The sequence below is a fragment of the Eptatretus burgeri genome, chromosome 3 (assembly GCF_056783735.1).
Source record: "Eptatretus burgeri isolate ZD-2024b chromosome 3, Ebu_testis_v1, whole genome shotgun sequence".
In the NCBI taxonomy this organism is placed as follows: domain Eukaryota; kingdom Metazoa; phylum Chordata; class Myxini; order Myxiniformes; family Myxinidae; genus Eptatretus; species Eptatretus burgeri.
In genome coordinates, this window is record NC_140963.1 from 113,795,596 (window position 1) to 113,822,610 (window position 27,015).

At 43.0% G+C, this 27,015-nt stretch overlaps 2 protein-coding genes across 7 annotated transcripts in view; one reads left to right on the plus strand and one right to left on the minus strand.

Annotated features, from left to right (window-relative positions):
- The window catches only part of LOC147030767 (uncharacterized), a 36,185-nt gene extending 21,454 nt beyond the window's left edge, over positions 1–14,731 (minus strand). Inside the window, exon 1 of the mRNA XM_085875177.1 lies at positions 14,589–14,731. The gene's annotated coding sequence lies outside the window, so the exon portion shown is untranslated. The remainder of the gene's footprint in view (positions 1–14,588) is intronic.
- Positions 1–27,015, plus strand: part of LOC147030766 (tensin-1-like) — a 434,197-nt gene that overhangs the window by 157,579 nt on the left and 249,603 nt on the right. Inside the window, exon 1 of one of the 6 annotated variants that reach the window (XM_085875174.1) lies at positions 24,218–24,351. The exons of 4 other annotated variants lie outside the window; for them this stretch is intronic. In XM_085875174.1, coding sequence (XP_085731300.1) covers positions 24,266–24,351 — 86 coding nt within the window. In that variant the 5' untranslated portion in view covers positions 24,218–24,265. Of the gene's footprint in view, positions 1–24,217; positions 24,352–27,015 lie in introns of those variants that run through there. One more of the 6 variants, XM_085875176.1, reaches the window with a different exon arrangement.

Here is a 27,015-nt window from a genome sequence, read left to right on the forward strand (position 1 = left end):
GTGGACTTTGGAAAAAATATCGGTTTTTCAAGTGCTCTAATTCGAGAAGAAAACTGGCTGAAACATGGAATACCGTATGTAATACAGAGAAACCGAATTGGACACTGAACACTTTTTTGGGGAATCGGAACTGCTGCTCAGTTCAAATCTAGAGCTTAATTTTTTTTTTATTACTCAGCTTAGTTTAAGAGATTCTTGAGGTTATGGCATGTGCGGAAATGAAATTAAGCCACGGACGCTGGTGGCTCTGGGCGTTTATAAGCATTGCAATATACCTAACAATTCATAGCGATGATGAACAGGTATGCAATAATATGATTGAGGAAAGTGAAAACAACAACTTTATCATTAAGAAATCGTTCTGGCCTGTTCCAAGTCAGGCATGGTTGAGCAGGCCAAAAAACTTGGCAGTTTCAGACCCCAGTGAGGTTACTCAGGAAACGCCTCAAGACCCCATAGAGAGCGGTGGCCGAGGATGCGCCTTATAAAGGACATAATTAAATAAGGCCGTTATCTTCAAAAGGGTTGTTTTAATTAACCCAAACATCCAATTTTCACTCTTGCACTCCCATGGAGTTCCTTTAGTATGCACGCAAAATTTCAGGCTGCTAGGTCTCATGGTTTTGGAGTTATGGAGGACACACACACACACACACACACACACACACACACACACACACACACACACACACACACACACACACACACACACACACGACCGTTAGATGAGAGAAACACAGCCATTGAGCTTGGGGGAAGTTCCATATCACTTACCGGGGTACTGTGTATACGAGTGACGTCACAACAATGTTGCTGCTTTTCTCTCTGCAGTCAGTGTCGTCAAGCCATTTCTTGATTCAAAGTTTCTGAGTAAATGTCATCACAGCCATGACTTCTGTTATATTTTACCTCTGTTGTTATTATTATTTTTTTTTACTGCGGAGTGAGAATCAAATCCAGTCAGATCAACAACCAAAATATTCAATTTATCTGCCATGTTAACAATTAACTTTATCAGGTTAGCTTGCTTGTCATTCTCATCTGAATCCATCTCTCACGTTACTGGAATTCCAGGTTCAAATGTCATGTACTCAGTGTTGATTTGTCTTTTTTTTCTCTTTATGTTGTAGTTCATTGAAGTAAGCCAATATCCAAGTCCTTGTCCTTTGTGGTTCATCACAAATAGTTCTGTCAAAGTTCCAGTTCCAAAACAAGTATGGCATCATTAACAGATTCGGTTCACGTCACATAATCTTGTAAATAATTCAAAGTGTTTGTGTGCGTTTGTTGCTCTTTCATGACTGAACATGAGCATGTAGAGGCCCCAAATTTTGGGTGTATGTACTTCAGAATCTGGGCAAGGTTTCAAGCGACTACACATTGGCTTTGGCAGCTGTTTCGAGGCCACCAAAGGCTGCTATAAAGTGTTTATTTGATGTGGGGTCAGGCAGTGCTATTCCCAGCGCACAAGCAAAAGATAACCACCATGAGGCCAATAACTCTATTCCTTTTCAATGTCGAACATGTCTCAAAACCCCTGACATAAAGAGTTTTCCATTTAATTTTGTGATTACTGACGTTTGTTGCTTGAAAAGTTACAATGTTGGAGGGGGGAGGTGTGGGTGGTTAAGGTGACACTTGGATCAAGTCCAAGTATCCTGCTTTGAGGAGAGAGATTGAGGATTTTGTTTTGAGGAGAGAGGTGAAGTTGTCGGTTCTAAGGATCGTGCCTCAGGCAAAGTATATAGCACCTCGGGCAAAGTAGAGGCCAAAAGTCCCCAAGCTTTCGGTTATTTTTAGGAAGTAGACAGTACCTTGCCTTTTGTCTTGAATAATAACCAAAGTATATAGTTTCCGAGATGTATAACTTCTTAATTTCATATGAAGTGTGCAGCAGACTGGTTTTGCAAAATCTGCAAGGTTTTTTTTTTTTTTTTTTTTTTTTGTATACCTTGGTCGAGGCTCGTATGAGAGCGAACACACAACTCACAGCAAGGAGGCATGAGACAAGAGGGGCGGGAGTGGAAGGGACAAAACAGTGGGGAACAGACACATTAGGTGAACTGTGGAAGGGAGAGGGATGGGGATGGGACGGGGAACATGGCGAAGAGAAGATGGACATTTCAGGGACTTTCAGGAAGGAAAGTAGGAGAAATGAAGGAAGTGGGCTTGGGTGGATTATCGGGGGTAGAAAAGATCGAGGATTTGGATGGGGGATGATAAGAGGTGGTGGTGAACAGCTGTTTTGAAAGCCTGGAGGGAAGAATGGGAAAGAATAGAGTGAGGAAGTTTATTCCAAAGGCGGGAAAAAGAGGAATGAAAGAGTGAAGATGAGCAGTGATTCGTGATTTTGGTAGTTTTACCAGAAGGGGGTTGTTGGCGGACCTTGAGCGTCCTGTGGAAATGTGGTGGGGACAAATCGCAGAGAGAGCAGGGGGGGCAAGGCTGGAGAGGAGTCGGTAGAAGACAGAAAGACCACCGACCAACCTGCGGTGATTGAGTGAGAGGCCCAAAGACTCAGCTTCATTGCGGGAGATGCCGATGATCTTAAATGCCCTGGTTTCGACAGCGTGAAGCCGAGAAAGGTGGGAGGCAGGAGCACCAGCCCAGAGGGGAGAGCAGTACTCCATCAGGCTACGGACAAAAGCTTTGTAAGTGGTCAGGAACTCAAGAGGGCCGAGGAAGGACTTAGCACGACGGAGGATTCCCAGTCGGCGACTGGCTTTTGAGGCGAGGTTGGAAATGTGACTTTCCCAGGAAAGGTCATGGCAGATAGTGAGACCTAGAAGCTTGAAAGAAAAGACTTCTTCCAGAGGATTGTTGAGAAAGTGGATGGGGGGGTTTTGTAAAGGGTCCTTTCGAAGAGACATAGTGAGAGTGTGAGATTTCTCTGGATTGAAAGACATGTTCCACGTGTTGGACCAGTTTGTGATTTTATCCAGATCTGCAGTGAGTGAAGAAGCTGCTGCTTGCCGGTCTGAGGGATGACAGATGGTACGGCAGAGGGTGGAGTCGTCGGCAAAGAGAAATAGAGGATTTTCCAGAGAGTCCGAGAGATCATTGATGAAAACCAGAAAAAGAACAGGGCCCAGAACGCTACCTTGAGGAACTCCAGCCTGCACAGGAAGAGGGGATGAAAGAACTCCATTTAGGGCCACACGTTGACTGCGACAGGAGAGGAAGTCTGCGAGCCATGAGTGGAGATGGCCTTGAATACCATGGGAAGAGAGTTTGGTGAGTAGTGCAGGGTGCCAGACTGTGTCAAAAGCACGTGATATGTCCAGGGATACGGCTCGGATTTCCTGTCTGGCATTGAGGACCTCCATCCATTGATGGGAGAGCAGAAGCAGCATATCCAGGGTAGAGTGACCTGGTCTGAAACCAAATTGATGATTGGAAATCAAGCCATTGGAGAAGAGGAAGGATTTCATATCTGAGGCGATGATGGATTCCATAACCTTGCTGATGATTGGGAGAAGGCTGATTGGTCTGTAGTTACAGGGATCTGTTTTTGCACCTTTTTATGCAGGGCGGTGATGTTAGCAGATTTCCAAGCAGATGGCAGATGACCTTGGGCAAATGAGAGGGTGAATAGAACAGAGAGAGGGTGAGCAAGAGCAGAAGAGCAGGCTTTGAGGACACGTGGGCTGATGCCGTCTGGACCGGTTGCAGAATCTGACTCGAGGTTTGAAAGCAAGCTCTCCACCTTGTCAGGAGAAAAGGATACAGAGTCCAGGGACAGTTGGGTGCGACTGGGTAAAGTGGGTAGAGATAGTGATGGGTTTAGGACACAAGATTTAGCTGCAAACACCGAGTTTAGACATTCAGCTTTATCACATGTGGAATCAGCAGTGCGGCCATTTGAGGTAAGGGAGGGGATGGAGGGGGAACATACACCAGAAACAGATTTGATTAAATGCCACCAGGATTTTGAGGAGGGAGAGAGGTTTGAGAGTTCAGACTTGAGATGAGAAAGATGTTGTTTTCTGGCTCTCCTGAGGGTAGATACACACTTGTTCCGAGCTTTGTGGAAAGAACTGAGATTGCCCTCAGTTGGGTTTGCTTTCCATGAGGCAAAGGCAAGTTGTTTCAGGACAACTGCCTCGCCACAAGCTTCAGTAAACCAAGGGCGGGAGGAAGGGTAAGACAACTGAACACGAGAGGGGATAAATCTGTGCATGAGGGAGAGCAAGTTTCTTTGAAAGAATTCCCAGGATGAGTTGATGTTTGAGAAAGTAGTGATAGGAGACCAGTCTGTAAGTTTGATGGCTGCTCGGAGACCCTGCCAGTCGGCTTGAGTGAAATGCCAGACTCGACGGCGGTGAGGTGGTTCTCTGATAACAGCCAGAGAGATGTCCACTTTAACAAGGACGTGGTCAGAAGAACCAATTGGAGCGAAGGAAGAGCAGCAGATATTATCAGGGAAATTTGTCAAAATCAGATCCAGAAGAGATGGGGTACCATTGGTTGAGATCCGGGTCGGGAAGTTGACCGATTGAGTCAGTCCCAATGAGTCGCAGAAAGCTTTTGCTGAGGTGCCATGGCAGGTGAGAGAGGTACCCACACCTAGCCAACTGGCGTGATGACAATTGAAGTCACCACATAAGAGGAAGAGAGAGTTTGGATGAGAAGATAGAAGATGGTCCATGTTTTCGGATAGTGAGGTGTAGATGGAGTCATCACTGTTCGGTGGACGGTACAGTACACATATAAACATGAGGTGGGAGTGGAGGGGAAGCCGAAGCCAGAGGTATTCCTGGGGGTGTGGGGGACTGAGAGCAGTGCATGGAGAGTGAGGAATAGAGTCTTTGATGAAGAGAGCAACACCTCCACCAGGACGAGGCTCAGGTCTGTCATACCGTAAGAGGGAGTAGCCAGGGAGAGATACTTGGGAGTCAGACACGTCTTGGGAGAGGAAAGTTTCTGTTAGGCAGATAATGTCTGGTTTGTCAGTGGCAACCTGTATGGAAAGATCTGAAAGGTTTGAGCGAAGGCCCTGGATATTTGAGGTCCACACTTTTAATGAAGAGGAAGGGGAGGAGGCTTTGGGTGCAGGAGGTGGAGGGGAGGGGAGGGTAGGACAAGGGACGAGGGGGCAGGTAAGGAGGGTTGCTGAAGGAGTGTGGGGTATTGCAGAACAGCGAGGGGAGGGGGCCGAATGACGAGGAGAAAAGGCTCTGTGGTGTTGGGGGAGAGGGGGGACAAGAGATAAGGAAGAAGGCAGTTGAAGATTTGAGGAGGTGGAGTGAAGAGATGGAGGTGAGAGGGCAGTGGAGGGAGGCAGGTTGGTGGATGAGAGGGGGGGCAACTTTGAGAAGGAAGAGTGAGGGGGATGAAAGGTGGGAGAAAGGTGAGGGGGCGATTTTTGAGAGAGGTAAGAGGGAGGCTTGGAGGGAGAAGAGTGGGATGGTTGCTTTGAGAGTGAGAGTGAGGGGTGAGGGGGGTGAGTTGGCACTGAATTTGGAAAAAAAGAATGGTTGATGGAAAGCGAGCATCCATGGCAAACTGTGGTTTTTAAAAGTTTTAGGTCAGAAATGCGATTTAACACAATTCTTGATGGGTGCAATGAAGGCGAATTCAGAGCATGGAGAGAAGAAGTGCTGCAATAGTTGGATTTTTTAGGCAAGGAATGAAGGAGAGCTCGAAATGAGAGCAGTCTGTTAAAATAGCAGAAGAGTAGTGCATTGTGAAACAGTAAAGAGTACCACATGTGTGAGAGAGGAAGATGAAGCATTATAAGATCGTTTTTGTTGTTAAAAATAATGTATGAGAGAGTTCAACAGATTAGGTCATGGAAGTATAAAAAAAAATAAAAAAAATCGAGGAAGAAGACGAGGAGGAAGTTAAGAGGAGGAAGAAGAAGAAGCAGAATCGGGAGAAGGTGAGCGTGTTGTTGTTGTTGGGTATATATATATATATATATATATATATATATATATATATATATATATATATTTTTTTTTTTTGTTGTTAATATTAATATATGAGAGAGTTCAACAGATTAGATCATGGAAGTGTAAAAAAAAAAAAAAAAAAAATCGAGGAAGAAGACGAGGAGGAAGTTAAGAGGAAGAAGAAGAAGCAGAATCGGGAGAAGGTGAGCGTGTTGTTGTTGTTGTTGTTGTAGGGTTTTTTTTTTTTTGAGATAAGAAAGAGATTATTTGGGAGAATGGGGGATGTTTGGAAAGTGGGGAGGATCAAAATTGAAGGTAATGGGGAGGATAGAAAATGAAGGTAATGGGGAGAAAAAACAAACAGCAAAAAAAAAACGATCGAACACCGAGTGGAACCGGTAGGCCTCAAGCCTACGCCTAGGCCTCAAGCACAGGTAAGAACGTCGACAAAAATACTCACAAAATAGCACGATTTTGGAAACAAAACCGAACTAGCAACACACAGTAACATGTAGGTGAGAAAATTAAACAGTTAAAACGGGACAAATAACAACCGGAAACTTAGCTTTGAGAACGTCAGCAGGGAGCCCCAAAGGAGACCTCTCGCTGCTCAAAACCGGAACCGGAATTGAGTTACCTCAAAACCGCTGCTGAAAACCGGAACCGGAAGGTTAGTGCTTTGGAAGTAGTTAAAGTTCCCATGAAGAGCAAGAAAATAGTGAATCATTTGACCAGCAAGGTAGAGAAGAATTTCAGCAAACAAGATGACAAAATCATGTCACAGAAATATTTGAAGAACATGATTGATGATGAAATCCAACAAATGAGAAGATCATGTGCTGAAGTGACAAGTAGGAATATACCACTTGTCATCTCCAAACCCAAACATCAATCCTTTATTCAAAGCCAAGAACCAAGTGATTTAGATCATGAAACAAACAAACTACTGAGAGTGTTGTTAACATGGTAACCATGCAAGAACCAGTGGACAGGGAAAAGAGAAAAAAAAACAAACAACTTGATGTTCAATGTTCCTGAATCTAAGCAAGATGTGATTCACAACAAGCTGTCTGAAGACAGGAAGGTGGCAATCGATATCCTCACAGAGTGGGAGTTCATGAGATTCATGTCAACAAAGCAGTTAGACTTGGTGGGAGAAATCAGAACAGAAAAATGGAACCAAGGATACTACTCATCCAACTGGACAACAGCAGAAAGGAGGTGAATATTTTTGCATCAACCAAGAACTTAAGGCAAGATGCGAAATGGAGAAACACATACTGTACATATAGCACCTGATATGACTGCAAGTCAGAGGGAAGGCAGTTGGAAACTGAAGCAGGAACTAAGAGGAAGGAATGAAAATGAAGGGGGGGGGGACCTCATCATCGGACAGGGTAGAATCATTATTATCAAAGGAAGATGAAACTCGTGAAGCCGAGACGAGTCTCCAGCAGAACCCCAGGATGCCAGAAGTCATGAGAACTCATCAAACCTGGCCGGGTCTCTATCATAACCCCAGGACACTGGAAAACAGGAGAGCAGAGAACAAGCTGAGAGTGGAAATCGTTCTCAATTTTAAGTTAATCTACAGGGTGAAGAAGAAAGCTTCATTGGGGTTCCTGAAGGCATACCAGAGGATAGCCAGAAGTGACTAGAAGCAATGAGTCATCCATAAAATGGTGTGGAGAAAGATAACAGATGTGAGCAGTCTGATCTGAAAGTCTTTTACCGTACTCTCATCCTGATTCATTGATAAACTAACCCAGACTTCATCGTTACAACTGAAGTTCTATCCAAAAACAGTTTGAAGGTATTAACAAGAGTAGTTTGGCTAATGGTTGCAATGTCTTCACGAACATCGAGTAAGAGAATTCCAGCCGCGTGGTTGCCTTATACATAAAGACAACGCTACAAGATGCAAAGGAAGAGCTGAGCCCAGAATTTCAAGAAGTACAATGGTGCTCGTTATGTTTGAATGTGATGCAAAATATACTTGTGCGATCTATTTATTGGAGCCCTTCCAGCGGCAGAGAACTCCAAAGCATTACGTAACTTCTAAAAAGGGAAAGTGTAGCCCGTGAAATGCATTTGCTTCTGAGAGGAGACGTGAACTTCCCAGAAATCGATTGCAGCACATACGACCATGCCACCTCACCATCTATCGCACTTGTTTCTGGACATGATTCAGGGAAAATATTTACACCAGCATGTCACCGAGTCAACACACTATCTTATAGGTCATAGTGCAAATATGCCTGGTGTTGGCTTAATGGTTAGGGTGGTGGGCTTAGGATCTGAGGATCCTGAGTTCAAATCCCACTCGGCTGTTGAATTAATACCAGGTGGGGTTGACTCTGCCTGTCATCCTTCCGAGGTCGGCAAAATGAGTGCCAGCATGCTGGTATCCTGTGTTGGAGTGGCGACCCATCCAGAATTGTACCCAATAGCCAAGGAGACTGCTTAGGCAGCACCAACGCTCTGCACAGAGTATGGTCCCAGTGGATGGATGGATAGTGCAAATGTACTTGACTTGGTAATAACAAACAATGAGGATATTATTTCGAAAGTGAGACACATGGAACCTTTGCGCTGAAGTGACAACTGGTTTCACTCCATTTCAATATGTTCGCTGCCTTGAGGTTTCACTACATTTGCAGAGGCATCGGCTAGGAAAAAAGGCAAGCCGTTTCAACTCCCTGAAAGAAGGCTACGATGGATTAAATAGAATACTAAGTGAGATTGACTGGGAAGAAAAACTAAGAAATACAAACTATGAACAAGCTTGGGGGGGGGGGGTGGAATTTGTCAATGAGCCAGAGGTGTGTGTTGAGGAGTTTATGCTGAATAGAAAGTCCAACAGAGACAAAAAAGAAGAACTTCTAATGTTACAAGGAAAGTGCTTTGTGATTCGAATAAAAAAGTATAATTTGGAAGAAGTACAAGGAAGCAGGTGGTGAGATGGACTTTCGACAGTGTGCCAGGCAGATAAACTGAGAGACTCCACTCGCATCAGCTTCAGCAGCAGGCCTGGTGTTGGCTTCATGAAACCAAGGATACTACTCATCCAACTAGACAACAGCAGAAAGGAGGTGAATATTTTTGCATCAGCTAAGAACTTAAGGCAAGATGCGAAATGGAGAAACACATACTGTACATATAAATTAATAAGAAATAAAATGGCTCAAAAGGTAATAGATCTGCCGTGAATAAAAGTGAAGCTGAGGTTTGAGGCCTTACCCTTTGTCAAAACGAAAGGGAATGACAATGGGGGCAGAGGTTGATAAAAGAAGTCTTCCTCAAACGATGTCATTACCGATGTGCTGGAAACGGAGAACGCTGATTTTGCAGAGGGGTGCTCATCATGGGTGACATAATGCTCAGAGTGAAATGTCTCTTTGGTCATTAACAAGGCTGACCAACTACAGGGGCTAGTCAAGACAACACTTGGAGAGAAAAGTTCTCTCTCTCTCTCTCTCTCTCTCTCTCTCTCTCTCTCTCTCTCTCTCTCTCTCTCTCTCTCTCTCTCTCTCTCGCTCTCGCTCTCGCTCTCGCTCTCGCTCTCGCTCTCTCTCTCTACTGTCCAAGACACTCATTTGACCTGACTTGGATTATGAAGATGTCTTGTGATAAGGTACAAATAAGTCGCTAAAAAGGTTGACAGTACAAATGACAGCTACCAAATTAATCCCTGAAATATGCCAGCGAAGCTATCAGGAGAAGCTCAGGGAATTGAACATGCATTCCTTCTACTAAGGAAGATGACAAGAAGATATGATATTTGTGTACAAATTATTACATGGAATTTTCAAATTGGAACCAGAGCACTTTTTCATTCCAAGTCATTACTCAACTGCAGGTTGTTCAAAGAAAGGAGTCACTTGGAAGTTAGAAGCAGGTTCTTCAGCAATCAAGTGGTCGACGACTGGAACAGTCTCCACAGCAAGTTGTGAAAAGCTAGATCAGACTGGCTTGAGGTGGGGGAGGAGATTTTACCTCAACTGAACCTTCATGCAGGCACACACATTAAGTTTTGCTGAAGCAGAGACCAGGTATTACAGTCAGGTCAGATAAGGCATGGGAGCATGCGCCGGAGCAGCGCATCACTGCGTCCACTTTCCGCCGGTACTCCAGGGGCCTCCATCTGGCCATCCCCCAGGCAGATGCTTGGCCCATCCCCATCTCCTTCAGATGCTGATCAACCTGCTGCAACCACGAGGCACGTGGTGGGTCCATTTGCCTCCTCCACTCATGAGGCTAGCTCACTGAGAGAATCTGATGAGCAGGATCAGCATCGGAAAAACGAGCCAAATGTCCACACAGCTGATGCTGATGGAAGATGCAGGTAACAAATGTCATTTCAGTCCCTCTCAGCAACTGCTCGTTGGACACAAAGTCTGACCAGTGATCGCCAAGGATTCTCTGAATAGACCTGGTAGCAAAGGAATTAAGTCGCCATCTCAGATCCCTGGTCAGAGTCCAAGTCTCACATCCGTAGCACAAGAATGGAAGCACGAAGGACCTGAAGACTTGGACTTTCAACCTCCTGCATAGGTACCGGCAGCAGCACACCCCATGATCGAGTGAAATCAAGACTCCCCAGGCCCGAACCAGTCATCTACTGACCTTTGGCTCTCAGCCAGCAGAGACCTGAATATCACTGCCAAGGTAAGTGAATCTATCTGTGACATCAACATCCTCACCACAAACAGGTTCAGACAACACAGCAACATCGAAGATGTCGCTGAAAGCCTGGATCATAGTTTTGACCCCGGAAACCTGTAATCCCAGAGAAGTTCAGCACGGATGCCACAGATCCCAGGAGCTTGACCCCATTTCAACCCGTTCAACGCAGCCTATGTTTCCACAAATGAAGATGGATCACAGTTGATTGGAGGGTCAACAATAGGGAAAGTAACTCCCCTGACATGCAACTCGACAGCTGGTGGATCATCCTGGTACAGCCACTCAAAGTAACTGGACCAGTGGGACTTCACTTTGTCTCCTCTGTCAAGAGCCTTCCACCCTCTGCTGTAACTGCAGTACATTGAGAGATGGGCTTGGATGAATGCAATGTGCGAATTCCCCTGCAAGCAGGATGACAATCACTTGACCACAGGTGATGCTCCACCCCCTCACAGATCCCTCGCACATAGGCCTAAATGTCCACCCTTTTATTTTTATTTTTTTATGTTTTTTTTTTATGTTTTATGCCTCAGCTCCCTGCACAGTTCAGCTCTGCCATTCAGCCTGGTCCTGCAACTTTGGTCAATGGTATCCAGTGTCTCTTGAGAGGCAAAATTCTTCTTTGCCCTGCGGTGAGTTCCAAGACATCCACTGGCAACATCAAGGACGGTGGTCTTGAAGGCACTCCACATCTCTTTAGGATTCCGAAAAGCACCCAGACCCCCCAAATCCTCACTCAGCCTGCTCAGAAACTCCTCAGCTCCACTCTTATCTTTGAGCTTGCCAACATCCAGCCTCGGCTGGGATGGTACCGTTCTCCTGGATTTAAGCTGCAACTTCAGACTTGCTACAACAAGCCTGCGGTCAGTATTGAGGAACTGAGCACTCCGGTCGACTCTGCAGGTCTGGATCATCCTCCAGCGATCATCATCGAACACATGGTCAATCTCCTTTGCCACACCACCTGCGTTGGAATATCAAGTCCATGAACCATGAACCAGCCACTCGAAGTCCATGACTTCTTGCAAAGTCGAGGAACTTAGTGCAATTCTGGTTGACAGTTCCAGACCCATGGGGACCAACACATGTCTCAAAACTATCTCTTTCCCTACCAGTTCCAGTTGATTCATTGAAATCCCCCAAGACTAGAAGAGTATCTCTTCTGGTGCACTGATCAACCACAGACTTGAGCGCGGCATAGAATGCGTCCTTCATGGTGAGATCACTTGCCTCAGTCGGAGCATATACAGAGACCAGGGAAATGACACCCAAGGCGAGACGAATCCTTAGTCTCATAATAAGCTCGTTGACTGGGGTTACCTCAATTGTCATTGGACACAGCTACAGCAACTCCTTGGGCATGGTAACCATCAGAGCGACCAGACCAATAGTAGGTGTAATCACCCGCGATGATCTCGCCACTCTGGTGTCCGCTCCTCAGAGAGTGCTGCTATACCAATGTTCAAACGCTTCAGCTCAGATGATAACAGAGACAGGTGATCATCTTTGCTTCGAGATAGGACATTCCAGGCACCCTCCTGAAGGGACTGTCTCAGGTTAACCCAAGGAGACTGCTGTCTGGTGGATGACACCTCAGCACCACTCCGCCACACACCACCACAATCTGACTGGAGGTTTACCCCATGGTTTTACTCCTATCATCAAGGAATGGGTGTTCCGAAGGCTTTGCCCCAATCCCGTCATCTGTTGAGCTACCCTGCAGAGTGCAGCAGCACAGGAGGTGATCCCAGAGTGGGTTTTGCAGAATGAAGTGTTTTACAGTGGTTGGAGTGCAAATCCTGCTGTCAACCTCCTAAAAAAATAAAATAAAAGTAACCCACCTGCAGGAGGACATCCGCAGACACAGATGGGCACTAGATATGGATGGCCATTGGCTCACAAGGAGCTCTCCGCCGTTTGACAGGTTTTGTTTTTAATCCTGCCTGGTGTCCATATCACACACCCTCCTCAACAAGAAACTTGGTGGGGTAGATGGTTTATTCGCTGACAACCCGACCATGAAACAGGTTAGTACAGATTTACATGCTACCTGTTGCAAGTCAGATGTAATCTGGCTTGACTTGACAATCCCGTACCATGATGATGATGATGATGATGATGATGATGATGATGAAGTAAAGTGTGTCCAAATTCCTCTATCAGCATATAAGAACAAAATGTCATTGGAAGAGGCTTTAGTTGTGTCCTTAGCACATTGTGTCCATGTGACCATTCAATGACCGATATTGGCAAACAAGAAATCTAATACCTTGGCAAGAACGGTGAAGTTCAAGTTGATTGTTTACACAAGAATGCTTGATTTAGTGGAGTGACCTTAAAGAGTAAGCAGTGTGTGCACTTTTTCTCATGCCTGACTGTGTTTTGATCTAACGTGTTCAAAACGCCCCTTCTCATTCAGTGCTCACATTACGCTTTCCACTTTGTTGTTTAGAAACCAATGATGTAACCATCTGGGGTGCTTTTATGTGGGTGTGGAGGCTGTCTCCAAGCAAACTTAAAAATGATTGTGAGTGCAATTTCGTTCTTCAATGTAAATCCCCTTTTTCCAGGAGATTCCACAGGGAGATTCCAACTGTTGAAGCTCAGAGATTATTCATTTTTATAAGCCAGCAGTGTTTGAACCCTTTCATACTTACGTAAGCTCATGAGAAATGTCACGACATAATTGAAGCACAGGGCTGAGGAATGCAGACTGAGATTTGAATTGGTGAAAAGGGCTTTTTATATATATATATATATATATATATATATATATATATATATATATATATATATATATATATATATATATATATATATATATATATATATATATATATCCTGATGTACCATACTATGTTACAGAGCGTCGGTACTTCCGAAGCAATCTCACAGCACAGCAAGCGTTATGCTGAATGGTTTTCCACTGCCTTCCCGGACGCACGCACGCACGCATGCACACACTCGGTGATGTAATTGTTAGAGCACTCACTTTAAGTGTGGGAGGTTGGTGGTTTGAACCCTAGTGGTCATACCAAAGACTTTAAATATGGGAATTGCTTTTTCCTTGCTTTACGCTCAGCATTTCAAAGGAAAGAGCAAAGACAAACAACGCTGGGAAGGCAATGGCAAACCACCCAGTATAACCTTTCCCAATAAACTGTTTCAGCAGCATCAATGCTCTTTAAAGAGTGTGTAACACAACAACAAAAAAGATAAATCACACAGTCCATGCCAGAGCTGCCAATCTTCCCAAATACACCACTTGGCATATTTCCTTTGATCGTGTCCAAAACCATGCAGATCCTCTTATTACAACTTCTCCTACTTCATCACATACCTTCCTCATCCAACTCTAAACGTAAAGATTTTTCAATGATTTACCAGCATAACCTCTGCACACAACTTCAAATGGCATGAACTCAGCACAAATCTTTCTGTTCCATACCTATTTATCTTCTCGCACACCCCCTTCACATTGTCCTCCCAATGCACTGATAACTCTTACAAAATCACGTGCTTTGTTAAACGAGACCAAATTATTAATGTCTGATCATAAAGGTGTCATTGCATGCATATCTTTTCTGTGAACACCAATATCGCTCTTGATCTGCCAACACCAAGTAATCCCTGTGAGTCGTCAACAAACCCTCCTCCCTCAAGTTAGCCCTCTCGCACAAATTCACCCAACCATTTCCCTCGCATCTCTTGAGTTTTCTCCCCTTGTGTTCCATCACCTTCTTCTGCACCGAGTACACTACCGATGCCAGCACCTGACCATGACACCACCCCCTGCTGCCAAAGCTACCCTGCATGGGCTCAACGGATGTGCCACGGTTCCTTGACCGCTGTAAAAATCACTCACTCATCCAACCTCAAACACCACTCCCTCAAGTTTATCAGGGAGGGAATAATATCATAGGTGGAACATACAACAAGAAGCTCAGTACCAACATTTCATTTTCCCAGATCTCCCGCTTCTGTCCTTGCTTCCGTACACCCTCCTACCTTGTCCAGGTCCCATGTTGAATCTGTCCTGCTGCCTTCACAAATCTTCCCTCTTGCTCTTTCCTTCTCTCCTCTGTACCTGTCTATCCCCACAGTATATATTTTATCTCCCCACTGGATAGTCTCCCATATTGTGCTGCCACCTCTCTTCCATCTCCTCTGCCTCTGCTCTCACATTACACTTGTGACAAACATGCTGCTTTGAGAATGTATTTCTCACCACTTGATCGCCTCATTACCGCCTTGAACTCATCCGTTAAACCAGGTCTGCTCATCTGTGATTGTTCTAAAATTATGGGAGTAGAACCAAATAACATTCATTGGAAAAAAACTCGTTTTTGTGAAAAATCATGCGTTTGCATAACATTAGGATGACAGTTTATAGCTGGGCCGAGATTCAAACCCAGGCTAAATTGCTCAGAAGTGAGTTTGCATACCTCGAGCTAGGCTATCCTACCAGACATACAGTACATGTACGTACAGAATGTATATATCAAACCGCTGACCTCTCATATTCATAGCAGACGCTCCAATCATTATGCCACTGAGGCAGAGAGGTATCTGCTGCTAATGTTCACACAATGTGGTGGCTGTAAATTTCCACCACAGGTTTACAAAGGCTTTCAAAGGTCAAATCATTGTCATTGATTCAATAAATAATGTTATTGACACGTTAATTAATTAACCACTAAATCCTACTCGTTTTCTTTTAATAATATTTGTCCTTAATCCAAACTTCTTTTAATATGTTAGCTTTGGGTACTTATGATATGGTGCAACTTTTTGTGAAGTCCTATGTGTTTCAATTTTACGGAATCTATTTTGATCCTTCTGCCTTTGCTTCCACTCTGCAATCTTATTACTCTTCTGTATCATGAGTTGAATTGTTCAAGTTGTAAAGTTTAGTTTGGATTTATTTCTTGAGTGTACCAGTGTTATAAGATTATCAAGAAGTTGGATTAGTCAAGTCTGTATTTATATATAATCTCTTGAACAGACAGTCCACCTAACTGTATCCAATCAAATGTTGTTGCCTACATATACAGTGAAAATCCTCAAATCTCAAAGTAAAGTCATTAAAAGACTGTACCACTCTGCAATCTGCTCTCTCTTTCGAGTGTCCAACTTTATTATGTGACTATATTATTAATGTTTGATCCTCCTTTCAAAAATACATCTTCTCCTGCCTCCAGCTGTCCTGTCCAACTTCAAAACCAAGGTTAATGGGTTCCCTTGTTAACCTCACTGTCAACCAAAAAATTTTTGGAACTCCTGTCCAAAGTTCAGGTCTCTCTCAAGGCCGACAATGCATTGCGATTCTCATGCATCGCATCGAGCTTGTGAAGTCGTTTTCTAACATGTGCTCCACCTCAGTTCCTTCATTCACCAAGGACAGATTCCGCAATGGGCACTTGTCCATAGCAAGATTGAGTGCCAAAACTTTATTTTGCTCTTGAAAGTTTGTGTCCCCCATTTCATCTTGGACTGTTACCTTTCCTACAGACCATCCTCACCATTTGCACTCAATTTGCAATGTGAACCTCTTCCCTGTCAAGGTGGAAACACTTCTGGCTGTCTTCATACCTCATCTGCAATAAATGTGACAGCATCATTGCTGATATTGTCTGGACCGACACTTCTGAACTGGCTTCTTCTCTTCCTCTCTCTTATTTTGAAATTCATTTACTTCTAGTTTCCTACCATCTGTTTCGATTATCCAAATTCATTGAACCAAACAGCAAAATAGATCTTCTTGACATCACAGTGGTCAAGATTCTCCCATTATAGGCAAAGTGATGTATGTATTTGATTATTCTCTCCAACTCATTTGTCACAAATCACAAATTTGATTTTCAGAAATACCTCAAGATCCTTGGCATGTTACCTTTCTTGACCCAGCAGTGCACAGAGGGCCTGGCCCTTAACCAAGAGGTCAGGATAGTGTCCAGAAATATCTCAAGTATTCAGCATCGTCTGGCATTCAGTTCTGCTCCTCTTGCTTTTCAGCCTTTGGCACCCAAAGTAAATTTCTTACTTAACGAACAGACTCTCTTCTTATGTGCAAGCAGCATGTTGCTCTCCATTGCTTTTTCATGCATATTAATGTTGTAAGCTGGTGTTCATCATTGAAATGATCCAGGCCTAGCCTGTTTTTTTTTTTTGTTTTTTTTTATAAAAACGAGCAAAACGTTTTTTGGAGGAATTAAAAAAATATGCAGGGATAGTTCATAATGCCAAAAACAAGGTAAGGGTTATTGTATAACAATAAAATTCAACATAACTTTTCTATATATCTGCATGTACTTGGTTCGCAGAACCAAATTTGGAACAAATCCAGTTGCAGGTAATGAGAATCGGTGTTTATAGGATGCATGACCAGATGTGTATATATATATATATATATATATATATATATATATATATATATATATATATATATATATATATATGTGTGTGTGTATAGCTGCTATCTATACACAATGTGTATACAGTAGATAGCAGCTTGAGTATTGTTCCACATTATCCTGACATTTTTCCAAGGCCAGCCGCTTCAAACAACAAAAATAACAACAACAATAATGATAATAGCATAATAATAATGATTGGCCATAATAATGAGGATAATAACATGACCCCCCCCCCCCCAAATCACCCCTCACCCCAATATCTTCCGTAGAGAGCGGCTGTTTCTCATCATGCTAAAATACGCAATTTGGTGTTTGTCTGTTTGGGGCCAATGCATCCGGTCACCACTTATCCGGTCTTGAACAAACTTGCCAAGGGGACTGAGAGTCATAAGATAAAGGTTGTAGCTCCTTGGTTTGCCACTCTCCACCATGGTTTCCGAAAGTCTGGCCGATGCTAATTCTCGATGTAAATGTGTACCATGTAGCGCTGCTCCCAGTGGTGATAGAGATGGTATTACAAGTGATGCTTCACAGCCCTTAATTGTGTTGCATCATCACTCGTGGTTTTGACTCGAATGCAAAAAATCCCAAGGAATTCCCATGTCCCCCCCCCCCCTGTTCTGCTTTGGAAAAACACCATGTAAAGGTGTATACATAGCAGCCTGAGTAGTTAAACGTTGTTGTAGCGTTTTTCAAAGGCCACTTCTGATAACAAAATTGAAACAACAATCGTCATCCTTCTTCATCTTCTTCTTCTTCTTCTTCTTCTTCTTCTTCTTCTTCTTCTTCTTCTTCTTCTTCTTCTTCTAATAGTCTTTTAAAGGGAAGAGGAGGAGGAGGAGAAGAAGAACAAAAACAGTTATGATAACAGCATAATAATATTAACAACAATAACAACAGTAATAATAATAATTGGCATTAATAATAAGAATAACAAGAGCGAGAATTGCTTTGCAAAACATGTCCCCTACCTGTCCCAGTGAATGTTCGGGAGATAAAAATTTGTTTCCGTTTCGCGCACACCAGGGGCGTATCTCGGGAAAATAGCGCCAATGGCAAGCCCTGAAATTGCACCCCTGTCCAAACATCTGACACCCATCTTTTAGATAACGTTACCATAATATCAGCTCAAAAATACAACCCGAGCTTGTTAATCTTTTAATGAACAAATTATGGCACTACATGAAAATTACAACTTCACCTTCCTTGCTTTCACTGATGCAAATTGGTCTATGATGTGCTCAAAGTCAGTTTTTTCAATTTCTTCTCTTTCTTCACTCAGCAGAGCAAGATCACACAGTCTGCCTTGACCCATGGAGGCTCTCAAATACGAAAGTATTCATTTTAAGTTGTTGAATGATCTCTCACAGCTGGCGATGGAAACTGATGGTTTGCATGATCTGAATAGCAATGCGAAGATCGGGGAAGATGCTCTCATCTCCAGACTGAACAATAAATTTGAGAAACTCTTCAGGTCTTGATATTGTCATGTTGGCCTGATTTGATAGCAACATTCTGCAATCCAAGATTTCTTCATATAGCTGCTGTCCATCAACACCAGAGCTGGACAATCCGCCCAAATTTTCACACTTCTTCTTTAGGTCATTACTGTTGGCACCGTAACACAGTCCCTCGACATCGAGAAGGAACCAAAACTTGGCGTCAGTGTCGTGCAAACGAGCGAACCTTTCGTCCATTTCTCTGTGAAGACAGTCGAGTGTTCCCTTCATGACTCTTTCCATTTCCTCATTGGCTGTTAACCCAGCATCTCTCGAGTTCTCATCAGCCATTCGTTTCTTTCGTCTCTGACGTCTTTCAACTTCAATATTCCATTCTTGATAGAGACCGAATCCTGCTCAGTGGCGCCCCCCCCTTCAAATGGTGCCCAGGGCATGTGCCATACCTGCCATACCTTAGGTACGCCACTGGCGCACACTCAAGCTGACACTGGAACCAAAATGAAGAAGAATAAACTCTCCTACCCATCGTGTTTCATTTGTAGGCTTTGCCTATTTCATATTAAAAAATAACCCGATGTACATACATGAAGCAAAAACACGCGTACGGCTTAAATACATGTGCATATATAAATACATTGTGATTTTATTCCTGGGATCATTGCAATTGCACTGGGACTGGGCCATGGACTCACACCCAGGGCTAAGGCCTGAGGCCTGCCAATCTGTGTTGATTCATGCAATGGCGGCACATGATTTTTTGGGGGTGGAATCAGGACAGCTGTCCAGCCAATGGGTGTAAAGCAGTGGGGTGGAGTCAGGGCAGCTGAACACTGACCCATGTATAATATGTGATATTTTCTCAGTCGAAAAAGGGCATAACTCTGAAAAATTGACGAAACCACCTGAAACTCGAACATTATGTAACATCATAATAAAGCCATACACAAGTTTCAGTTGAATATGTTCAAGGGGATGGGAGAAAAGTCTGAAAAACCACAGGTGGGACGTACAGATGGACGACGGATGGACAGATGGAGAGCAAACCCACAGTCCCCTCCGGTGAAACCCGGTAGGGGATAAATAAACAGGCAGGCCATTTTATTTGGCCATTAAGGATTCGTGGATTACATTCCTCCACAAATCCAATCATTCATATATATGAATATAGATGTATGTACACACACACACACACACACACACACACACACACACACACACACACACACACACGCACTCGATATCCCAGTTTCAGCAAACTCATGGAAACATGAACCACATGAACCAAAAGTGGAAATTGAAAAAAAACTTTGTCAAGCTCACTCACATACGACCTGATGATCCTATCGAGTGTGAACATAGAAAACAAAGAATTGTAATCGGATATAGTACTTAGGTACATACAAGATATGTCATTGCTAATTGAGGTGTCGTTCCCCAGCAATTTTGGCCGCAACCATGCAGAAATAAAAATGATGACCAAATGCCAAGATCTCAATAATGAAATCAAATGATATTGGAAGCTGGAGTGCCACAGTTCTACCAGTGATAAGTGGAGTCCTGAGAATGATAAAGAAAAACCAAATGGAGATCTTAAAAACCAAGAAGAACCTTATGGAGATCTTTAAAAACCATACCTGGGAATATTACCTGGGATAAAAACCATACCTGGGGCTAGATAATACATGATTATTAAGTGAGTCATCTAATCCAAACACATACATTCCGAACACGTTCTCATAAGTTGTCCTAACTGACCATGTAGTGTCCACAAGCTTTCACCAAAACTTTTATATCATTATGTACTTTGCATGGTGTGATCTACACCATACACAATCCAAGTAGTCATTTGATACATGAAACACATTTTGATTATGACCGGTAACAAATATATTATTTTCTATTTTCCCAACTCCCATTGAAGAAAATATTACTCCAGCATATATTTTCTTCAATAATAAATATTTTTGACATCAGTATTGGATTCCTTGACATCAAAAACCTATATTTAGACACCAAGAACACATTTATAGCTCGTATACAAGTGAAGATATGCCATTATTTATATTTGTGGTCGCCATCTTGGATTTGGCCCTCTGGCGAAGTTGGCCTACATTTTCACAAGTTGGCCTACATTCCCCCAGCTTATTTTGTTCAGCATCCTCGATTCATCAAAGATCATCCTTCAAAACCATGATCTCAGAATATTGGTCACAGGTCCTATAGTAGATTTGTCCACTAAATTGTCAGGATTTAAAAGATTTGTTTATAGACTGCAAAAAATAACGAATCCAGAAAGTATAGTTTTGATTGAAATAAATGTGGACCAAATTTTGTCGTTCATCAAACTATCTTTTTCCAAGTAAAAGTTGAGATTACTTCTTGTTTTTTTTTATTACTTGGGAGAAACATTTAGTTTTTAAGGAGAGCATAATTACCTTTCCTAGGAGATCGGTGGCAGTATTTGCACTCTGGCCACCATAAAAAACGCTTCACTCCACAGAAACAGACGAAGTGGTGTGTGGCGTGGTAGTGCCGAGGTGTCGTCCACCAGATGGCAATCTCCTTGGGTTAACCTGAGGCAGTCCCTTTGGTTGGGTGCCGAGAATGTCCTATCCCTAAGAGATGGGGATGGGCCAGGCATCTGCCTGGGGGATGGCCAGGTAGAGGCCCCTGGAGTACTGGCAGAAAGTGGATGCAGGGGCATGCTGTGGAGCATGCCCCCCACGTATGTATGTATGTACGTGTGTATGTACTCGCACAGCGGTGCTGAAGCAAATGGCCTGTTTTTCTCAAAAGCCCAACAGGTTGTGAGTCTTTCAACCATGGGCTATGTTCTGGTTTTGCACAACAAGTGCTCTCCATCATCTAGACCCCTCTAGCTTCACTTGATCAAATGCACCAATAGTAACCCCACTATTTGTTTTCCTCCCTAAATCTCGACAGGTAGCTCACCTCCACTAGTTCATCTCCCTTTTCCCTGCCAGTGGAACTGTCATTCAGCTTCTCCATGATACTTCTCCTCCTTGCAGTTATTTAAGGTATCAGATCACAGTCCTGTTGTGTCAAATTGTATATCAACTCAACAGCTTTACACTTTTCCTCTATCTGTCCCCCAACTGCTTCCCATTATCTTCTATCGGTATGTACGCCCTTAGTTGCATCTCATTCAATTCTTCTATTAGCTTAGACATCTGAAAAAAAAAAAAACTGCTTATAGATTATATAACTTGTCATCTGGATTATTATCATGTACAAATACCACTTGTAGCACTAGTACTTATGACAATAACTTGTTACAATAAAATGAACACTTATATATATATATTTTTTTAATCTTAATTTTACATTCTATGACATGAACATATTCAAATGTTTTTTGAGTATCTAGTAGCATGTCATTTGGCACCATACAGTGCTTGAACACAAACAGGCATTGAATCGATGATATTCTGCACAATAACCCGATCCGGCTTTTGCCAAATCTGGACTATATTTTGTTGCAGCAATCGCATCTTACTTGGCAGAGGTTGGCATTCCCACAGCTCCTGATCGATTTTCCCAGACATGTGCAATGGTGTTCCTGTTGGCAGAACTCTGCAGTGCCCAAGCAAGAGGCTGGCTGTTTACCACTCTGTCTGGTGAAGGCAGAAGTAGTTCTGGATGTGTGACATGTGGCACTATGTACCTGTGGCAGTGTGTTCTATACTCTAAAATGCCTTGCTGATATACAAGAAACCCTAATTGCAGCACTATCTGGTAAACAAGAAAAATACATCAGCCGAAGAGAAGACAGTGGAGAAGCAAGAGCGACAGAGCAGGATTTGAGAACATGGACACTGATTCAATCTGAGCCTATCACTTGAGGCTGGATATAAGTTTACACACACACACACACACACACACACACACACACACACACACACACACACACACGGAACTAATTGGCATAGGAGGAGGCCATTCGGCCCATCACGCCTGCACTACACCAACCCCAGAAACCATCATCCTTCCACACAGAAGCTACCTTCAAGTCTATACCCATTTACCTCTCTATCTCCAATGCATCGAGGTACCTGTCTGATTCCGATTTAAACCTATCATCCCCTCTGCTGCCACTACCTTTCCAGGGAGATCATTCCATGCATTAACTACTCTGACTGATGTACCCCTGCCTTAATACAGTCTTGATACTCTCAGTTTAATACACTCAGCTTCTTTGCCCACAGTCTATGATGGCCCTTGGTCTTAACACTGTCCATTATGATGAAAATGTCCTCCACACATATCTTGTCCAAACCCTTCATTATCTTTAACGTCTCTATCAGATACCCTCGTAATCGCTTCCTTTCTAATGTACAAAGTCCTGCCTCCTTCAACTGCTCCTCGATGGATTATTCTAGCTCACCCCATAATCAATTCAGTTGCCCTGCACTGAATGCTCTCTTTGTCAGCTTTGTCTTTCCTCAGCTGTGTTGACTAAAATGGTACACAGAATTGTAGATGATGCCTTTGAGTAACTTTTTGGGTATGACAGACACAGAGTCAAGAAGGCAGTGGGGAAAGGGGTGTAAGGTGTCGAGAAAGTGGGATGAGTTATGTTCATAAGATTTTGAGACTAAAACTGAACTGAGGCATTCTGCCTTATCCCAAGCACAGTTTAAGAGTAGAGGAGCCTGAGCCATGGACGGACTTGACAAGGCGCAACCAGGACTTTTACCAAGGAGACAGGTTGGAGAATTCAGCCTTGAGATTTACAACATATTATTGTTTTGCTGGCTTGCCTGAAAATGGACACACACTTGTTTATAAGCCTTATGGAGAAAAAAAAATTAAGTTTACTTCAATCAGATTAGCCATCCATTTTGCGAAATCAAGATGCTTGAGCGTGTATCAAGACGAAGAGGGTGGATATGATAGCAGCAGATGGGATGGGATAAGTTGGTGGATGATAGAGAGTAACCTTTTGTAAAAGTATTCCTTGGCACAATCAATAGCAGATGCTGTTGAGAATGCAGCCCAAACCTTTGGTGAGAGGGCAGATCGCATTGACTGCCAAGTGGCTTGCGTGAACAACCTTGTTCTGCAGCATTGTAGTTGATACCTCAAAATAACTGCAGAGATATTGGTTTTTTTATCAAGGGTGTAGTTAGAGGAGCCCACAGAAGCATAAAAGGAACAAAGGAAGTTGGAAGGTTTATCATTCCCAGGTTTAGAAGGGAGGATGTGCTGTTACCAGACATCTGGGTTGGGAAGTTTACAAATTGGGTCAGACAGAGAGTCGCAGAAAGCCTTTTGTGAGTGGTCATGAAGAGGAATTGTAAATGGTTACGAATACTAAGTAAGTGGTTATGAAGAGGAATGTGCAGTCAGTTATACCAGTGGGCCAGGAGGGGCTTTGTGTGGGCAATCTCCAGTGAGGAATGGAGTTCTTAATGTAGACAATAACAACACCTCTTGTATGGGGGAGAGGCCTGTGAAAAATGAAAGAATAAACAGCGAGAGACGGAGAGGAATTGGAGACATCTTGTGAGAGCAACGTTTTGTTTGGCATCCATTGTTTGAACTGCAGGAGTCACATGAAAGGAAAGATCACCAATATTCAAAGGTCTTCATTCTAATATTACCAAATCACAGTGTTCAGGAGGAGGGAGAAGGATCTGAAGGGGTGGCTTGTGGGGTGGGGACGATGTTGTCTGACTGGGTGGGGGTGGTTGGGCATGGATTGGAGGTGGGAGACTGGGAGGACGTGGGGTAAGGGTGGCAGAACTTGGAAGAAATTGTAGGGCGAGAGGTTCAGGCGGTTGTACGCATGGTGTGGATGGCAAGACGCATGTGGGTCGAAGATGTGGAGAGTACTGACGTAATAGGATTGACAGCTTTGAACCAGCACTTAAGGTAGACCAGGTTTTTCCATCATCTGTGTTTGTAAAATTTATTTATGTACGTATGTTCATATGATGGGTGTTCAAAAAATTATCCATACGAGATACTCACAATATTCCGAGAAACCCCAACTTTTTGATCTTTCAATTTACAAGTACCGTATACATAACTATAGAGGAACTAATATTTTTCTTACTCATCATGTATCCCTACATATTGAAAGTGTTGGCGTTTCTCGGTCAATTGCGAATGTATCTTTCCAATAACTTTTTGAAGGTCCCAGGTACTTACCCCCCATAATCAAACCTTTTCCTTGTCATGTATTTATACAATGAACCTTCCTGTAAAATATGATGTAAAAATACTTCAATGGCCAGGTTAAGCAGTTCTAGGATTATATCAGTGCCAGGGCATTAAGTTCTGCACAAAATGAAAAGGTTCTGCTCAGAAAAGTTCTGCACAAAAAGTAAAAAAAAAAAAAAAATTTGCTGACATCTTTGTATTTCACACTTCACTCATATTTTACATTTATTTAATTTCACAAAAGGATGAAGAATAAAAATGCTTTGTGTGAGTTGGGGGGTCTTGAGAATGAAATGATGAATGCATCAAACGCTGCTCGTAAAGCTTATTCAAAACAAATACCGTTTTTAATTCCATGAGTCATATGCCCAGATGTAATTACCTCTTTCCTCTGGTTGCCCATGGGATGGATACACAGGCATGATAATATCTGAGACACGACTCTCCTATCTCATAAGCTCAGGCTGGCCCATCGACTTGTACGCTTTGTGTGGTTCAGTGAGTCTGCGCTGTGAATTGCCTTCCCATTTGTAAAATCTCCTGATGAGATTATATTCCAAATTACTTCCCTTCAAATACACTCTCTTTGGTGCAGTTTCATGTTCCTATTTTTAAAGAGTGAATTAAAATACCTTCCATGCACATTCGTTTTATGATGCACAACTCCTAACGATTCGGTCGATTCGAGATGGGTATGAGGCAGAGTGTGGTGAGGCAGACATCCATAGTCTAACTGTGTAGCAGTGGGACGATGGATGTCTACGTTAGTGAGGATTGAATCGAAAGGTGATGGAATGTGAGGATTCCAACTGAGAAAAGTGAAAAAAAAATATTCGGAGAAAGCGAGAGTTTATGGCCCGGCTCTGTGCTCCCTTGTGGCCCCGAGAACATGAGCTTTACTCAGGTAACACAGAGCCTTATGGTTCTACTCAGCCTACACTTTTGCAAAATGGACAAGTGTGAAAACTATTTTTGATTTCAAACCAGATGTTGTGGACCGATTTTGACAAAAAAAACTTTGGTACCAGTCAATCAATCTTCGTTGTAGGTTGTCTTGATGTTTCTGCTTGCATTTTTCAATGACAGTATCTAAATAATTTTGTGTAATGTTTGCCAATAGCTTATCTTTTATAAGTATGATTTGTATCATTAATCATAAAAGTGGTATTATCGTGGCACGTTTATACTGTTGTCAACCTCTTTTGTTGGAAAGTATGTCAAGAAGCGGGGTGGGAATGGAGAGGGTGTTCCAAATGTGATTGTAGTTGTATTGATTGAAATAAAAATTCCAATATAACAGCTTTCTTGAGAGAAAAAAAAATGGACTTGATTAAGAATTATTTAATCTGAGTGGTTCAAAATTTACAACCACAGGATTAAAAGTCAACTTGGACGGACCTTCTATGTCGTGATCAGCAGTAATCAAGGATCCACGAATTTCTCGTCATACACGTACGGCAGCAGCGAAAATGGTTTTGAAAAGTTAATTGAGAAACATCACAAATACTCACCTCAAATCAAAGTCCATAGTGTGCTGTAATGACTTCCTGCCATGTGCATCAGCAATATCAAGGGGACAGCTATCATAATTTTTGAAAATGAACACACAACTATCCTCCTGGGTATGTCATCATATTCATATAAGATATTTTTCTTACTACTGTATATTCTCAGCATTGCTTAGAATTCTCACCTCCTCAAAAATAAGGTATTGCAGCTTGTTTACAATTTTCACATTGCAAACTGACGGGTTGGCAATTGTAAATGATTTGGTGTAATCTTTAAAAACAAAAATGTATTATTTTATTTTTTGGATACATAGGTGAGGCTTCTGGAATAGCTATAACTGGTACACTGAACAGATCAGGATGCAACAGGACAAAAAGAAGAGTAGAGAGAGGGGGGGAAACTCTAGCAGCAGAGCCAAAGGCCAAGACAGAGGGAGGAAGACAAACAGTGGGTGTGGGGAGGACTGAGGGACAGGAGAGGATGCATGGGGTGGACAAGATACATACAGAAGGAAACTCTCAGGAGGGAAAACTGGAAATATGGAAGGAGGACGGATTGGTTGGGGTGGGTTAACGAGGGTAGAAAAGATCATGGTTTTGGATTTAGAATGATCTGAGATGGTGGTGAACAGCTGTCCTGAAGAACTGGAGGGAAGAATGAGATTGAAGAGGATGTAGAAGTTGGTTCCACAGGTGTGAAAAAAAGAGAAACAAATGAGTGGAGGTGAGCAGTGATCCTGGATTTAGGTAATTTCACCAGAAGGGGGTAGTGGGTTGATAGTGGATCATGTGAGCCCTGCAGAAACATGGGGGGTGGAACAAAGCATGGAAAGGGCAGAGCATACAAGACCAGAAAGGAGACGGT